Raw genomic sequence first — 17,952 nt, 5'->3', positions numbered from 1 at the left:
ACGTGCGCAGGCCCCTTTTTTTTTTTTTTTTTTTTTCCTTTCTGCTTTTGAACAGATGTTCTAAATTGGAGCACTGCAGGCCACTGAGGCCGAGTCTTTTCAAGATACTCAGCCATTGGAGAAGAGTGCGGGACTGGCTCTGTTCCTGGGGCCCGAGTCCCAAGTGTGTTTGTTTCTTCAGCCTTTTTGTCTTCACAGATGGCAGAAGATTTTCAAGTCCCGCCTGGTGGAGCTGGTGGTGATGTACGGCAATACCTTCTTCGTAGTTCTCATTGTCATCCTTGTGCTGCTGGTCATCGGTGAGTGAGCCGTGGCTGAGGGCGGCCACCTGCCCAGACCCTTCGCCATGGCATGGCCTCTGCTGCAAGGCTCTGTGCCACGGGCAGCCTGCAGGTTGAGCTTCTCAGAGGAGACCACTTCGGTGCCTCTGTCTTTCTCTTGGGAAGAGGGTGCTGCTGACTGCCGGCAGGGCCTTTATTTTGACCAGCAGCCTTTATGCACTTTATGACAGCCACCTCACTTTTCTGGGGCGGCTCCTGAGGTCATTCCAGAACTGAAACCGAGAGAAGCTGGCTGGTCCTCGTTGACCTTGGTTTAAGCAGTACTGCTCTTGAGTCACACAGACAGGCTGTGAATAAGGAACTGAGCTACCAAAAGGGAGTGGGGCTGGGGAGGAAGCTAGCTGCCACGTCCTGTGGCTTGGTGGGTGGGGGGGAGTGAGAGGTCTGGCAGTATATCCCAGATCTCTCTGGATGGGTCAGGCCAGGTCTCTCTAGGTCCTTCTGGCCGTGAAGTTCTATAAACACATTGAGGTGCACACCAGCAGGGCTTGAAAGATAAGCTGGTTCCAGAGCATGCTCGGGGATGGGGCCTGGGGCCTTGTGGTGTTAAGATGGAAGGCAGGCATCTTGTGATGTGGTGGCGGTGTGATTGTTTAGAGACCAGAGGAATCAGTATAGTTCTCATTCAGCTGTGAAACGTGCGTTTCGCTGTGGTAAGTGATCAGTATGTCCCCCTGTTTGGACTTGAAAGCATTGGCTGGGCCCTGCTGCAGACAGCGGTCCCGTTTCCGGAGTGTGACCTGCTTAGACTCAAAACGCTCTTCTTTCCCTTAGTTTCTGGCAGAAATGTGGTAGTGGGTGGAAGGGCAGGGGGCCGTAGTTCAGGGGGAATGTGCAAGGCTCCACCCACTAGCTGAGCATTAGGCATTTCCTTCCTAATGTCTTGGGGCCTGAAGGGATATGTTCAGGCAGGACTTCCTCTGAACAGGCCAGGTGCGTCCTACCCTTCCCAGCGGTGTAGGGTGGGTACCAGCTGCCCTCATATGCAACCGTGCTGTTCTTGAAATACTTGGCAGGGGCCCAGGAGGTAGCTCTTTCCAATCGAGGTTCTTTCCCTGAGTGTTCTGTGAGCACGGAGTGGGTAGGGAATACCTGCGTTAGCCTTTGCGCATTAAAAAGCTGGACTGTAGGGGCGCTTGAGTGGCTCAGTCTTTTAAGCATTTGACTACTGATTTTGGCTCAGGTCACGATCTCATGCTTCATGAGTTCTAGCCCCGTGTTGGGCTCTGTGTGACAGTGCTGACAGTGTGGGGCCTGCTTGGGATTCATTCTCTCTCTTTTTCCTCTCTCAAAAATAAACTTAAAAAAAAAGCTAGACTTTAGATCAGAACTGGGTGTGTGTGCTTTTGCTTTTGGGTGTAGGGTCGGGGCAAGAATGGGAGTGGCAGGGGCTATGCTGGGGTGCTCCCTTAGGGCCTTGCCCCTCTGCACCAGGCTCCACGAGTGCTCTCTTTTCTAGCATCGCTGATGGGCCAGGGAGGCCCTTTGCAGAATCCAGTAGTTGGCAAAGGTGCTATTTTTTTTTGAGGTCAGGGAACGCTTGGAAGTTGTAGAGAGACACTAGCTATGATGTAGGATAAATTCATAGAGGTGGAATAGGTGAATCTGAGGGTATGAACATTTTTTTAAGTTTATTTAGAGAGAGATTGCAAGCGGGGGAGGGGCAGAGAGTGTGAGAGAGAGAATCCCAGGCAGGCTCTGCACTATCAGCACAGAGCCTGAGGCAGGGCTGGATCTCACAAACTTGAGATCATGACCCAAAACGAGATCAAGACTCAGATACTTAACTGACTGAGCCATCAAGGCACCCCCAAGGGTATGAACATTTTAAGTTTTATGTCTTAGATTGGGCTGCTATAACAAAAATGTCATAGACTGTGTGGCTTAAACAACAGACATGTATTTTTCACAGTTCTGGAGGCTGGAAGTCCAAGATCAAGGTACCGGCAGATTTGATGTCTGGCAAGGGCCCTGTTCCTTGTTCATAAAACCTTCTCGTTTTGTCCTCACGTGGCAAAAAGGATGAGAGCGCTCGGCGGGGGTCTCTTTTATAAGGGCACTAACTTCATTCATGAGGGCCCCACTTTCATGACCTGATCCTTCTCAAAGGCTCCACGTCCTAATACCAATCCATTGGGGGTTATAGGAATGGGGGGTTATATAGGAATGGGGGGGGGACAGGAACACACAGTTCATAACAAATAGGTATGTTGTTGTCCTGGTTGTAACTCCTGCTCAGTGTTGGAGAATGCTTGTTTCACGTTCCAGATGTAACACAAGGGTGCAATGCCAGTAAAGAGCACATTTCTTTTTTTTTAAAAAAAAATTTTTTTTTAACGTTTATTTATTTTTGAGACAGAGACAGAGAGAGCATGCATGGGGGAGGGTCAGAGAGAGAGGGAAACACAGAATCCGAAACAGGCTCCAGGCTCTGAGCTGTCAGCACAGAGCCCGACGCGGGCTCGAACTCACGGACCGCAAGATCATGACCTGAGCCGAAGTCGGACCCTTAACCGACTGAGCCACCCAGGCGCCCCAGCACATTTCTTATAATGTGAAGTCAGCTTAAAAACCAGCAGACTCGGGGCGCCTGGGTGGCTCAATTGGTTAAGCATCCACCTCTTGGTTTTAGCTCAGGTCGTGATCTCACAGTTTTGTGAGTTCCAGCTCCACATTGGATTCTGTGCTGCAGTGCTTGTGATCTCTGTCTTCCCCTCTCTCTTTCCCCCTCCCCCGCTTGTGCTCTCTCTCACTTGCACTCTCTCTCTCAAAAATAAACGTCAAAGAAAAATTTTTTTTAATTGGAAAAAAAAAAAAACAACCCCAAGCAGTCTCGAACCAGACATTAAGAACCAAACAATGTCCATATAGTGTTAACTTGCTCCTTTCGCACGGTTGTCTGTTAACAGACCTTTCTAGGTAGATCTTTATGTGCCAGCTTTTAAAAAGATGTCTCGGGTAAGGGAGGAAAAAGCAGTAGGCTATTCCATTTCTACAATAATAGGCAAACAGATATGAGTATATTTGTAAACTGGGGCACTCTACGTCTAACAGTGCCGCCCAGGAGCAGAGGCTATTGGCGATTCAGTAGTTATTTGCATGCCCCCTGTGCACCCAGAGCTGTGCTAGGGCCTGGATGTAGAAGAAAAGATTTCTTCCTTAGTGGAGTTTGTAGTCTGATTCAGCGGAGATGGACAATAAACCTGTAATTAGGATAATATCAGATTAGGGTGTGTGTTACAGAGGAAATAGGGTAACGTGGCTGACGGTGACTGCTTTAGGTAAGATGACCAACGTATTATGCTTACTGGAGGTGATTACGTCATGGGATTCTTTCTCTTTACACATTTCAGGTATACAGGTTGTATTTGAATTTTTTATGAGCTTGCATTCATTTTGTAATCAGAATAAGGCAGTTTTTGGTTTTTCTTTGAAGTTTTTTTTTTATCTTTTCTCATTCCTTAGGTTGCCTTTTAGTTTTTGTCGATTGTTTCCTTTGTTGTACAGAAGCTTTGCATTTTGCTGTGGTCCCAATAGTTTACTTTTGCTTTTGTTTTATTTGTCTCAGGAGACATAACTAGAAAAATGTTGCTGTGGCTGATGTCAGAGAAATTATTGCTTGTGCTCTGTTCAAGGATTTTTATGGATTCAGGGGTCACATTTAGGTCTTTAATGCATTTTTGAGTTTATTTTTGTGTATGGTGAAAGAAAGTGGTCCAGTTTCATTCTTTTGCATGAAGAATTGTCCAGTTTTCCCGGCACCATTTATTGAAGAGACTGTGCTTTTCCCATTGAGTATACTTTTCTTCTTTGTGGAAGATTGACCATACAGCTGTGGGTTTTTTTCCTAGATTTTCTATTCTGTTTTGTTGATCTATGTGTCTATTTTTATGCCAGTACCATATGGTTTTAATTACTACTGCATTGTAATATAATTTAGAATTTGGAATTGTGATACCTCCTGTTTTGTTTTTCTTTTTCAAGATTGCTTTGGCTATTCCAGGTCTTTCGTGGTTCCATACACATTTTAGAAGCGTTTGTTCTAGTTCTGTGAAAAATGCTGTTTGTTGGTACTTTGATAGGGATTGCATGCAATCTGCCAATTGCTTTGGGTAATGTAGACATCTTAACATTTATTTTTAGGGTAATATTTATATAATAAAACCCATTACGAAATTTAGGAATGGAAAAGCTTTAGTCTTTTTTTGTAATGTTTATTTTTTTAGAGAGAGAGCACACATGCACATACAAGCAGGGTAGGGGCAGAGAGAGAGAGGAGACACAGAATTCGAAGCAGGCTCCAAGCTTGAGCTGTCAGCACAGAACCCAACGCAGGGCTTGAACTCACGGACTGTGAGATCATGACCTGATCCGAAGTCAGATGCTCAACCGACTGAGCCCCCATGTGCCCCAAAGCCCAAGTCTTTAGCAGGCAGGCGCCCTCAGGGTCTTGACTCCTAGGACACTGGTACCTCCTCAGTGGGGGATTACCCTGGTTTATCACTGGGGCACCTGATGGCCAGTCCGACTTGAGCTAAGCAGAATCGCATGTTGGGGGCGCCATGGCCATTGCCAGCAACACTTCAGCAACACTTGAGCGGGTTTGTGGTCTGTGAAGGCTGGGGCCAGGGAGCGACCTGAGAAAAAACAAAGGAGAGAATGGGTCTGAGAGCAGAGCTCTTGAGAAGGTGTCCCCCAAGGTGTGTGTAGAACAGGGGATAACTGGGGTGGTGGATGTGACGGAAGTGAGGTCACCTTGAGTCCTGCTGCCTCTCCCCTGGACACCCCAATGTCAGTAGGAGTTAAATGCCCTCACGTCTCTTCTCTGCTGCAGATGCTGTGCGTGAGATCCGGAAGTATGATGATGTGACAGAGAAGGTGAACCTGCAGAATAATCCCGGGGCCATGGAACACTTCCACATGAAGCTTTTCCGTGCCCAGAGGAATCTCTATATTGCTGGCTTTTCCTTGCTGCTGTCCTTGTGAGTGAGGAGGGACAAGGGGCTAGGGGTTGGGAAGGGAGCCCTGGGCTAGCCTGTGACCTTGACTTCTTCAGTCTTTGGTCTTGAACCGGAGGCCTTGTCTGTGTTCTGGAAGCCACCAGATTTCCCCAGAGCCTCCAGCTTTCCTTCTGACCTTCAGAGGCAGTGTGGTGGTGGGAGATCAGTGACTGGAAGGTCAGAAGACTTGTGTTCTGTCTCTGCCATAACTTGCTACGTGCTCTTTTAGGGCGAAACATGCCCAGCTTGCTCTCTGCATATGGGTTGGAGTAAGTGAAGAGGCGTCGTACTCTGGGAGAGTATCTTTGGAGGCCAACTTAATTAAAGGGGCTAATTGAATAGGAGCCTTTTGGACATGGGCACCTGACCTGAGAAGAGTGGGCAGAAATGTCAGGAAGGGGCTGAGACCATGCTTATGCCCAGCGCCTTCCCCAGTGTAGATCTGTTACAGGAGAATATTGTGCTCCACAGCAGCCTGTGTGTTTCTGGTGGTTTTTGTTTTTTTGTTGTTTTGTTGGCGAGACCGAGTGCCTCAGTCAGGGCTGAGGGGGTGGCTAGTTGGGTAAGACCAAACTGATAATAAAGTACCTGTTTGAGTCTGGAGGCCAGTTTGCTGCCTTCTGCTCTTAAGATTTCCCATCAGAAAGGCCTGGCTGCCCTTGGGTGTGCTAACTGGCTGGGAGTAAACCTTGCACTTGGGCCAAGGGCTTCCAGAGGTTAGCAGGGTAGCGTGTGAATTCTTTAGCAGGGCTTTTCTGCCTCTAGTGAGCTGGATATCCTTCTTCACTGGGCATTAGAATGACTACCTGCTTGGGTTTCAGGTTTGCAAAAGAAAAGTCCCTTGTTCAGGTGACCTTAACCACTTCAGGTCGAAGTTGGAAGGTGGTAGGGTTGGAGCCGGAAAGGGCAGAGTTTTTCCAAGTGGTCTCTTGGATCACTGAAGGGGTCTGCAGGCATGCTGTCTTCAAACTGGAGAGTCCAGCAGCGAGAAGGCTGGGAGGATACATACCCTGGAGTTGGAGGGTTTTGGGATGCTCCGAAAAAGAGGCGTGATCTTGTGGTTTGAGACTGAAAGGGAAGCAGGTCCTGGGAGATTGAGTCTAACTGTAGGTGAGCCCCTGGGAGGAGGAAGAGTTGACTGTGTCTGAAGAGCACACAGAGGCCTTGGGGTGTGGGGAGGGACTCCCAGGCCAGCTTACGTTTTCTGTGGAAGATAGGAAGGACAGAAAGAAAACTAAGGACCGCACCAAGAGAGCACACAGAGCTGTAAGAAAAGTGTCGTCAGGAAGGCGAAAGCCTGCAGTGAGCTGGATGGTGAAACACAGAAAGACCTGAGGCAAAGATAGTTACTTTGACCTTTTTATGTAAGGTAAGGAAAGGGCGGGCAGAAAGCCAAGGGTAAAGGAAGCCTTGGAACGAGAGAATGGAAATCCCAGGTGAGAGGCTTAACTTCTGCTGAGACTAACGGCATCCTGTCCAGAGGCTCTTTGAGGCCTTCTGCAGGTGAAATTGCTGGTCCTTGAGGAGCCACGGGGTAGGAGAGGTGCTGGGAGACTCCACACAAACACCCCAGTTTCCAGCCGAGGGAGAGGGCTGGTGAAGAACTGACTAGAGTGTGTAGGCCTGACTTCGATCTCAGTTCGTGTCTTAGAAAGAGTAATAGCCTGTATGCTCTCAGAGAAGAGAGAGAGATCATTGGTGACTATGAACTCAGAGAGCATGAGTTCTGTCCGTCTCACCTGCCCTCCATCCATTTAGTGTGTCTGGACTTTCTCAGCACAGTGTTTGCCAGGCTCTCTTTGGATTCCTAGGGACCAGATGCCGAAGTGTGGTCAGGGTGCTGGCATAACAGTATGCAGTCAGGTGGGATCCTAACTCCCATGAGTAGCTGCTGCAGGGACCCGCTCCATTTGGGGACAGGCTCCACTCTCAGCCTGCTCAGCATTTCTCTGCGGAGGACACTTGGGGCTTGTCATGGTGAGCAGGTGCTGGGAGCTGGGAGGGCTTGAACAGCAGGTAGGTTAGCTGCCACTGGGAATCCACAGCTGTCTAGATGGGTTCTCTAATAGGGCCGAGTCTAACAAGACTCGAGGTTTTTGTTTTGTTTTTGTTTTTCAACTTTTTTTTACTCTTTATTTGTTTTTGAGAGAGAGAGACAGCTCAAGCAGGGGAGGGGCAGAGAGAGAGGGAGACACAGAATCGGAAGCAGGTTCCAGGCTCTGAGCTGTCAGCACAGAGCCCGATGCGGGGCTTGAACCCATGAACCGTGAGATCATGACTGGAGCTGAAGTTGGACACTTAACCCACTGAGCCACCCAGGTGCCCTGCGACTCGAGTTTTTAGTGGGGGACACATTTGTAAATGACTGTGTAGGTTCACAAAGGGCGGCAGAGGCAGGGCCAGTCAGGATCTCCTACGGACCTGGGGTTGTGGCTTCTTGCAGCCTAGTGGCAGGTAGTGGCAGAAGAAGAGCTCTTAGCCCCCTGCGTGAAGGCTGGGGCTGCCAGGAGGGAGGTGCCAGCCTCGTTGACCTGTGTCGGCTGGTGCTGCCTGGAGGGTTGCATTTGGGACCCCACCTCTTGCTAGACGCTGGCAAACTGCAGATTTGCATATCTAAACTAACGAGATTAGAATTCAGAGGTGGTCACCGTGGAGGGTAGAGTGGTGCTTATTCTCCACGTTCTGTGTCTTTGAAGTTACTCTCCTGACGGTTCTGCTTTCACAGTCTCTTCCAGAGGGACCCTCCGGGACAGGGCTGTGTGGCTGGGCCAGGGGCAGTGGGTAGCCAAGAGTGCCAGGCGAGTGAGTGTGTGCTCGGCTCAGTCCCCTCTCTCTGCAGCGCTGCGCACCTGGGTGCTCCAGCGTCATTCCTGCAGTTGACTTGTTGACATGGACAGTACACACTCAAGTCTGGTTCTGGGGATGTTTTGGTAAATGCCGAGTCCGGTAACAGCATCATCATCGGGATACAGTTTCCTTTGTAACCTAAGGGGGCGGCTTCAGAGAAGAGCGCTCCTCGTTTACATGCTAGGCTGTTCCCAGAAGGATGCACAGAAGTTAGGAGGATGGAGTGAAATTTGAGCTCGCCGTTCCGGTCTGCTCTTATTCTCTGCCCTATGAGCCATCTCCCCCACTTTGCTGTGGCCTGTCCATTTTACAAGCACCGAACACTTGATCTAGTTCCCTTTTAAACGAGTCAGCCGGGACAAGAGACTGTGGTAGCTTCTCGGGCGTGGTTGTTCCGGCAGCCACGGATCTCCTACCTCTCCATTGTAGCTAGAAGATGCTTCCCTGCCCCTGCTGCACCCTCCCATGTCCCTGTCCAGTAGCTGATCCAAAAAGATGTGAGGTTGGTCTCGTACAGCTTCTTAGAAGAGGAAACGGTAACCTCAGGGATCAGTGTGGATTCCCCAGTTGCCCACAAATAGTCTGTGTAATTGTTTCTAAAATTTTCCAGAAAGACATACTCCTCCCTAATCCAGGGGTGAGGTCTTATACGGTGGCTGTGGTCCTTGAGGAACTTCTCTCTTTGCACGTAAACCATAGAAGTGTCTTGTCTAGACTTGACGTCCACATGACCCGTATACGTGGCTTGCAGGAAACTCAATGAAAACCAAACTGTCATCTTTGTTACTTTTATTATAAAGTTATACCTGTTCATCACAAAATAAAGGCCCCCAAATAATCTAGAAGTGTCAGGCACCTGGGGCACCTGGCTGGCTCAGTCGGTGGAGCATGTGACTCTTGATCTTGCTTGGGGTTGTGAGTTCAAACCCCATGTTGGGTAGAGAGGTTACTTAAAAATAAAATTTTTAAAAAAAATGTCAGGCGCGGGAGGGAGTGCCTCGTCTCATCCCCAGAGATGGGTAATAATTGGGATGTTTCCAAAGTTTTAAAATAACGTTTTACGTAACGTGTAACTTTTCTCTTACGAGTGCCGTGGGTTCTTTTGCTCTGCTCTGACTTGCCCTTTTCACTCAATGATCTATCTTCGTGATTTTTCCAAATGACTCATGCAGGCTTCTCTTGTTTTTAACGGTCGTGTAGTCAGTCATGTGAGGGGACCATTGTGCGTTTAACCAGTTCCCTGCTCCCAGATGCATGAGCTGGTTTGAAATATTTAGTATTAGAAACCACTTTCCCACGTCAGTCCTCCCAGGCACTGTGTTCCTTTTTGCCTCTGAACTCTCTTGAGTCGTGGGAAATGGATCCGTGGTGTCCTGTTCCCCTGGTGCCTTGCTGCTCTGACCGCCTGTAGCCCAGCAGCCTCAGTAGGAACTGAGAACCTGGGAGCTCGTTGGAAATGCAGATCCCCAGACCTGCCCCCGGCCTTCTGGTGAGGGCCTGCGCTTGAGCAAGCTCCCGGCTGCTCCCCGCCCCGGGCACATTAGTGCTTGGACGGCACCGCTCTGGCACATCTACCCAAGCGCAGTACCCCAGAGGTCACCAGCGGATGGCAGTTGTGGCTGTGTTGTGCAGTTTCACTACCTGGGATAGGAGTCCTCTGTGTCTGGACACAGTCGAAGGCATTTAAAACACTTGGAGAGCTCTCTTGCTCTCCTCGTTTATCTGCTTGGTTCAGAAACCATGCTGTGCCTGCCCTGTGACGTTTGAAGCACTTTCCCCTTTGAAGAACGGCTGTCTCGTCTGTTAGCACCTACTGTGTGCCCTATGTGGAGGGCTGCCTCCTTGTATTGTTTTGTTCTACGTGTCTTTGTCTGTGGGCCCCTGAACATGTTTTAATATTTTTAAATTCATTTTTTATTTTTTTACTTTAAAATTATCTTTTTAGAGAGAGTGCACACATACACACACAAGTGGGTGGGTGGGGGGGAGAAAATTCCAAGCAGGCTCCACACCCAGCACAGAGCCCGATGCTAGGCTTGATCACAACCACGAGGTCATGACCTGAGCCCAAATCAAGAGTTAGACGTTCAACAGACTGAGCCACCCAGGCGCCTCTAAGAATTTTCTTTTCTTTTTAAGTAATCTCTGTACCCAAGGTGGGGCTCGAACTCATGACCTCAAGATCAGGAGTTGCATGCTCTCCCAGCTGACTCAGCGTGGTGCCCTGGAACCACTTAACTCCTGTCAGCTGTATGCAAACCTCCAAAAGAATGAGCAAGAGAGATCTCTCTCTGTAGGGTCAGGTTTGGTTATATTATGGCAGTTGCTTTGTGTGTTCCCACTCACAGTCGTCACTCAGCGGACACGTGAGCATTACTTGCCACGAGACGGTGCTGGGTTGTTGCCACGGAAAGGAGAAGACGACAGGCAGTTGGGGGAGGCCTGCACATGAGTAGCCCTTCCTGCCCTGTGTTGGAGTTACGGGCTGGAGAGGATGCCTGGGGTGCCACGCCCGTACAGATCCACACTTAGAGTCGCAGCGTCTGAAGAAGGACTCAACATTGGGAAGTCAGGAGACTGGATCCCTCCAGGTCAGGGCGTGGCTTTGGATAGGCTCCTCCCCTCTTGGCACTCTGTGTTCTCATCTGTTAAAATGAGGGCTTGTCTCTAAGACTGTGTGGCCCTGTGACCTCACCTCTGTGTGTGAGCTGTTTGTGTGGCTCATTAGGGTTCTGGTTCCGTTCAGACCCAGGAAGAACTTTAATAATCGGCTTTGTTCTGTGGGCCTTATCAGTGGAGAGACAAGTGGCCCGAGTCGCCCAAGTTCTAAGTGGCCCGAGCCCAAGCTCACACCTAGTCTGATCCTCTGCTCAGATAGCCGCTCATCTGGTGGGAGCTGTCAATATCAGATTGTTGGTTTTCAGCCCGCCTCTGACTGTAGACCAGATGGTGGGCTGGTTTTTTCCCCCAAGTAGTTATTGCCCAGCTTTTGGTAGAAAGGCTCCTGTGCCGTTTATAAGCTAAAATCTACCTTCCTGCATGTCCTCCTTGTTAGTGTTGCTTTCACGAGTCTGACTACTCTCTCGGTCCCTTTCATACAGCTGAAGATTATTGCCATCTGGTAACACATAGTCCTTGGAGGAAGATGAGGCTTTAAATACATAAAATAAATTTTTTGAAATGTTATTATTCCCGTAACCGCTGTTGGCCTATACCTTTGCTGTGTATCTTCCTAAGAGTTTTTTACACCTGATAGCAGCTACCACTTGCTAAGCATTCTATATACCACACCCAAGCAGGGGTGCCTGGAGGGTTCAGTTGGTTGAGCATCAGACTTAATTTTGGCTCAGGTCATGATTTCACCGTTCGTGAGTTTGAGCCCCACGTCAGGTTCTGAGCTGACAGTGAGGAGCCTGTTTGGGGTTCTCTCTGTCTCTCTGCCCCTCTCTTGCTCACTTACATGTGGGTGCGTTTTCTTTCTCTCTCTCTCTAAATAAACATTTAAAAAAAAAAAAGGCAGGCTCTGGGGCGCCTGGGTGGCTCAGTCAGCTGAGCGTCCGACTTCGGCTCAGGTCATGATCTCACGGTTTGTGAGTTCGAGCCCCGTGTCGGGCTCTGTGCTGCCAGCTCAGAGCCTGGAGCCTGCTTCGGATTCTGGGTCTCCCTCTCTCTCTGCCCCGCCCCTGCTCACAGTGTCTCTTTCTCTCTCTCAAAAATAAACGTTAAAAAACTTTTCTTTAAAAGGTGGGCTCGGGGGCGCCTGGGTGGCGCAGTCGGTTAAGCGTCCGACTTCAGCCAGGTCACGATCTCGCGGTCCGTGAGTTCGAGCCCCGCGTCAGGCTCTGGGCTGATGGCTCGGAGCCTGGAGCCTGTTTCCGATTCTGTGTCTCCCTCTCTCTCTGCCCCTCCCCCGTTCATGCTCTGTCTCTCTCTGTCCCAAAAATAAATAAACGTTGAAAAAAAAATTAAAAAAAAAAAATAAAAGGCGGGCTCAACCAGTAGCTGCCATGTGGGAACTTGCATTTTCTTTCTACCAAGTTTATCATGAGCATCGTTCTAGAACAACTGATCTGCCTCTCCAGCATTATTGCGTGTCTAACCAGTTATCCACTGTTGAGCATCAAACCCATCTTCCCCCATTTTTCTGGTCATAAACCGTGAAAACACCCCTCAGTTGCCATTTTGCACGCACCTCAGGCCAGGTGCTGTGGGTCTCCTGATCCTGTTGGAAGCCTCTGCCTCTTTCGTTTGTGTTTGCACATGTTGCGCTGGCAGGTGCCGGCTCGGCCCCTGAACCCGAGGAAGTTCGTCTGAGTGTGGGGTGCATGGGTCAGGTGTGGTGAGAGCTAGGGTAGAGGGCTTTGAGTGCTGCTTTCTGAGTTTGCACCCGACCTCCGTGTGGTAGAGGGCACTGCATCTTGGTCAGAGTCGCGTGTCCGTGTTTGACAACGGCGCAAAGGTTGGAGTGGGTGGGAGAGTCCAGATGGAGGGAGACCGAGTCGGAGTTTGTGGGAGAGCGAGCTGCCGGTGGCCTGAGGCAGGGCACAGTAGCAGGGGTGCTGAGGGAGGTCGGAGAGGTGCAGGTGAGAAGGGGAGGAGCCAGCGGGGTTTCTGAGGCTGAGGGGCTGGTGGTTGTGCTAGGGGCGCTTGCAGAGTGGCGGTGCCAGAAGAAGATCCATGTGTTGGAAGGAAGGGAGCTGGCAGGGCTCGCTGGAAGGAATGAGGACCAGGCTCAAGGAGGCAAAGGGCGGCCGGTCAGCAGGATGGGCCGTGGGCAGCTTCGTGGAGGGGTTGATGGATGGGTAGAGGGAAGTGCCGGCAGGGTGGCCGCTCCCTGGGATTGAGATGCAGTGAAACGGAAACAGATGCCAGGAGAGGTAAGACCGGGATGGAGACCCAGAGACTGCAGTGCAGGTTAGTGGATGTGGGCACCACGGAGGAAGAGAGCAATGCTCAGAAGAGAGGCTGCTCGTGGCACTGGCTCCGAGCAGGGTCAGGAGCACGTTGGGTGGCTGGAATTGGGTTGAGCACTCCTCGTAATTGGGGAAGAGGGCCTTGGGCTTAAAGAAAGCATCACATCCTTAAATAAGCCTGCTCTTCCCTCCAGCAGTGGGCTGCAGGGGGTGGGAGCGGGGTCTGGGCTTTCGTCCCCTCTCTGCTGCATGGGTCCCCTCTCTGCTGCATGGGTCCCCTCTCTGCTGCATGGCGGCGCTGATGTGGGCAGCTGCTTCCCTTCCCGGGTCCTCGTGCTCCTTTCTCTTTGGGCTGGGCCACAGAGTTGAGAACTGCTGTCCCAACCCAGAAGCCTGGAGGTGCTCTGCCATTTTTCCCTGTCCCCTGTGATCTGTCCCTGTGGGGTTTTTTTTTTTTTTTTAATCCTGGTAAAGTACACGTAACGTTAACCGTCGGAACCATTTTGAAGCATACGGTGCAGTACTGTTGAGGCCGTGCACGCTGTCATACAGCCACCTTCCAGAACTCTTCCCCTTATAGAACTGAGACCGTCCCCCTTTGATGGCCTAGGGATCCCACCTCCCGAGCCTGCCTTCCTCATCTTTGGAACCACTGCCATGGCGGCACTGCTCTCATCCCAGCTGGGCTTCCTGATGCCATTTGTGCCCCCGTAGCCCCAGACAAGTGATCTTCCCGACACGGAGAATTGATCCCACCACCCCCTCCTTTCAGTCCGTCCCTCCACAGCACCTTTGGCCTAGAGGCTTGACAGCCAGCTCCTTCAGGACGTGATCCCTCCTTTGCAGCCTTCTATAGTCTCTGCCTTGGCCTCTATATGTCATGAGCTGGCTCTGTGGTTCCCCTTTCCCAAGTGTTTCTGTGGCATCTGCTTGGAAGCCCCCCTCCCCATTCTCCCCTGATGGCCCAGCTAACGCCTGCTGCTTCTTCATGCTTTCCTGAAGCTTCTCTCCCGACTCTGCTCTGTGAGGCCTGCTCCGCACCGTTCGCTGGCCTTGAAGGCTGTCCTCCAAGGCCCCGGGCAGCCTGTGAGGTGTGGCACGGGAACCTGGGCTCGTCCGCTGCAGGCTGGTCAGCTCTGTGCCGAGGGGCTGGGTGCACACCACGGGCTGGTTAAACCACTAGGGACTGAATAAGGCGTGGGCAGGTGAGGACAGTTTTAGGCTTCTGTCCGGGTTGAGCCTGGCAGACTGCCACGACAGGCATTCTAGATTGGAAGCCCAGCTCTCCGGTCTCCTGAGCTCCCGCAGTAGAGACCCCAGGGGCGTTATGAAAACAGCGCGTGGACCCCCAGAAGGTGCGGATGGCTGTTGGCCCCGGCACCACACTTGGGTCCTCTGGTCTGTGGCAAGGATACCTGCAGGTTGCTGCTTAGTAAAGATTTGGGCAATTGCAGGCTCTGTCCAGTCTGTTAGTATCTCACACCCCTTTCCTTGGTTCTTGCTTCCCCACTTGAGACTGGCAGCTGGCCATCATCCCTCTGGAGTCGCTGGGACTGTGGCCGCACAGCAGCTCCTGCTGGGCTGTTTTGAGTGTTCAGAGGGCCACACTGTCTCTTTTTTTTCCTCTGCTTTTGCTAAAATGTCAGTCCGGGTCGGGACCAAAGTAGTGCTCACCATCCAGACCCAGGACCCCTGGACCCCACAACGTGTAACGACCTGAATTTGGTCCACAGGGATCTCTTGTCTTCTGTGTACCCCTCTGGGTTGGATTGTGTTGCTGCATTTAGTCCAGATGGGGCTTACCCCTCTGCTTCTCTGCCAAGTTTCTCTCCTTAATGGCCACTGACCTAGGGGCTGGGTTGCTCGTTTGAACTGATTGAGTCCCTGTTAACCCCCAGGGTAGAATTCATCCAGACCCTCTGAGGCGGGCAAGGGCTCTGCTTTGCCTTCAGGCCAGCCCTGCTTACCGCCGGCCTCTAGCTCTGCGGACAGTTGCTGCCTGCGTGACTACCGGGGCTTGTGCTGAAGGTGAGGGGAGCCGAGCCGCCTGCCTGTGCCGGGCAGGGGCCCGCGTCCGGCCTGGGCTCTGCTGCTCTGCCCTGACCGTTGGCCGCTTCCCCCTCCCCCCGTAATGACCCGTGGCGGCCCTGAGGGGCAGGCTGCTGTGACCATAGTGGGCTTGGGAATCGGATATGGCTTTGGAAACCTGGGTCTGTTCCTGGCTGTTCGGTGACCTCGGGTAAGTCACGTAAGCAACTGCCCTGAGCCTTTCCCCGGATCTGTAGAGCGAGGATGAGGGTACTCCTTGTGTGCTTGGGGTGGGGGTTGAGGGGATTCAGGAGATGTTCTCAGCCTCGTTTCTGGCACGTAGGGAGTATTTTGTAAATAGTAGCTGTTCTCTGCATCACCTCGAGGAGGGCTAGACTCTTGTGGGCTTTTCCTCACTGTGCGGTAGGCTCTGCCAAGCCCAGGTGGAGAGGCAACGAGAAGGCCCAGTCTTGGTCCTCAGGGACCTCGTGTCCCTGGTCGGGCACGGGGCTGGTGGAGTGGAGCGGGAAAGGCACTGCAGCCGGAGTAGAAGGTTGGGGGAGGGCATCCTCAGGGCACCCAGTGAGGTGGTGCTCGGGGGCTCTCAGCCCGGGCCAAGTGCTGGAACCTCCCCGGCTGCTGCTCTTTTTCTTGACCATTTATAGAGGCGGACTAGGAGTCTGGCCGTGCCCCCGCCCCAGTGCCCCAGTGCGATTTCAGCAGTGAGCGCCTCATGGCCGCTCCCCACTGCCAGGGTCCCCTCGTCGTGGATTACTTTGAAGCAAATCCCAGATCTCATGTTTATGGGCAAAGCAAAATTTAGGTTTGTCTCTTTGCAAAGAGAGGAACTTAAAGTCATAAGCAATAGTAAGGACTTTATGGTAACAGCTTTGTCACGTAATCTCGTTAGTGACTATTCATGTATTCTTGATTGCCTTGTAGGTTCGGGGTTAGGTTTTTTTAATTTTTTTAACGTTTTTATTTATTTTTGAGACAGAGCATGAGCAGGGGAGGGGCAGAGAGAGGGGGAGACACAGAATCTGAAGCAGGCTCCGGGCTCCGAGCTGTCAGCACAGAGCCCGATGCGGGGCTTGAACTCGCAGACTGAGATCATGACCTGAGCCGAAGTCGGACGCTCAACCGACGGAGCCACCGAGGTGCCCCGGGGTTGGGGTTTTTTATAGTTTGTTTAAATTGGTATCTAGGTGAGGCAACTAAGGGATTTTTAAAATCCTGATGCTCAGGCCTGCTGAAAGATGGAGTGATTTAGGTGGCGGCCTTGTCACAGAAGGCCGGGCACGGCTTTGGTCCTCAGTTCCTCTTGCCCCGCTGCTCTATCGATGGCTGTATTGGCTGCGGTCATTTTTCTGAGGGTACGAACAGATCTGGACACCTGGACACCAGGACAGCACTGCAGACCTGGACACTGAGGAAGTCTTATGGAAGCGCCCCCTCCAAGGCCCACTCCGCCCACTTGTAGGGGCATGCAGTGTCCTGTGGGTGCTGGGCCAGGAGGGGCTCTGGTGGAGGGGCTGTGCTGAAGCAGGAGACAGGGAGTTCTTCACACACTGTCCCAGCAGGACCGTCTGACATGCCTCGGAAAAAGCCTCGTGGAACAAGTGTCCACTTTTAAAATCCAGATTGTCTGCTCAGCTACTTGATTTGGCCTGAAGAATTCCCTTCCTTGTGCTCTAAAAGCAAACGGTGAATGATCTCCTCCTTTGGGGCAGAGCACCAAGTGCGCAGAGGTTCCTTCTTCTGGGCTCCAAGGTCATTGAAAGCCTGGCCTTCCAGGAGGGCCCCTTTCTGAGGCAGAGGGTGTGGGAGCCGGGAGCAGGGTTCTGGATGGAAAGGGACCAGTAGGGCTCCCTGCACTGCCCTCTACCAGCTGTCTGCAGGGTGGAACTGCTCGTGCTGCCAGAGCGTGCTGGTGGCACTGAAGAGCTGGACTTGGCCATTTAATGTCGTTCTAATTCATTTAAACTGAAAAGGACATGTGGCTGGTGGCCTTCGCACAGGACTGTGTAGCTGAAACCACTTCTCATCCTTTAATTCGATGCCCTGGTCCAAGCATGTTTCCCACGCTCCCAGCGCGGCACATTGCCTGCTAGAGGCACTGCCTTGTTTCCTTTGGACTTTAGTTACTACCGTGCTGGGCACATCCAGGGCTGACGGCTCCCTCCCTCCCGCTCCTTTGACATCTGCGGTCACCAGGTGGACCACCGGCATGTTTGAGTCCTGGCTGTCTGCCCTCATTCAGTTGCTCTCTGTTCTCCAGGTTACACAGAACCTATCAGATAGCTGGTTGCAAGAAGGCAACACGATAGCCCCCCCACCCCCAGCAGCACAGCTCGCTCCTGTCCTTTGCTTCTCTTTAGTTCTATGGGGTGGACAGCCACATGCTTCCACCCGGGTCCCCCCTAGCTGGCTCCACTGGCCTCAGGGTGGGCGAGCACCACCTGGCTGTTGCTATAGGCGCTGGCATTTACCCTGACCCTTGTGCCCCGCCTCCCCATTTTCTATAGCCTCTGTGCTTGAGGGCTAAGAGGAAGGTCAGGCACGTAGGCAACGGTGTTCACGGGTAGGCCCTCTGGAACGACTGTCCTTGGATCTTGAGTCAACTCTTCCTGCTGTTTTCTAGGCCTTCTTTTCATGACTCCAGGCTTCTTAGGGTGTGAGTTTCCTGGGGCCGCTTCTGCACTGTTACTTTCATTCTACTTTCCCCGAAGCCTTTTGCTAGGGCATCACCTGGCTTTTGGTTCCTCTCCATGATGGCCTTTTCCTCCTGTATGTTTTTTCCTGGACAGGTGGGCAGGCTGGGGT

At 51.8% G+C, this 17,952-nt stretch overlaps 1 protein-coding gene across 3 annotated transcripts in view; it reads left to right on the top strand.

The window, feature by feature from the left end:
• The window catches only part of BCAP31 (B cell receptor associated protein 31), a 28,652-nt gene that overhangs the window by 2,640 nt on the left and 8,060 nt on the right, over positions 1–17,952 (top strand). For all 3 annotated transcript variants that reach the window (XM_023249499.2, XM_006944108.5, XM_011279561.3), the window contains exons 3-4: positions 199–299; positions 5,176–5,323. In XM_023249499.2, coding sequence (XP_023105267.1) covers positions 199–299; positions 5,176–5,323 — 249 coding nt within the window. The remainder of the gene's footprint in view (positions 1–198; positions 300–5,175; positions 5,324–17,952) is intronic.

The sequence above is a fragment of the Felis catus genome, chromosome X, assembly GCF_018350175.1.
Source record: "Felis catus isolate Fca126 chromosome X, F.catus_Fca126_mat1.0, whole genome shotgun sequence".
NCBI classification, from domain to species: domain Eukaryota; kingdom Metazoa; phylum Chordata; class Mammalia; order Carnivora; family Felidae; genus Felis; species Felis catus.
The sequence above is the reverse complement of the archived record's forward strand: the minus strand, read 5'-3'. Positions and strand labels throughout refer to the sequence as shown.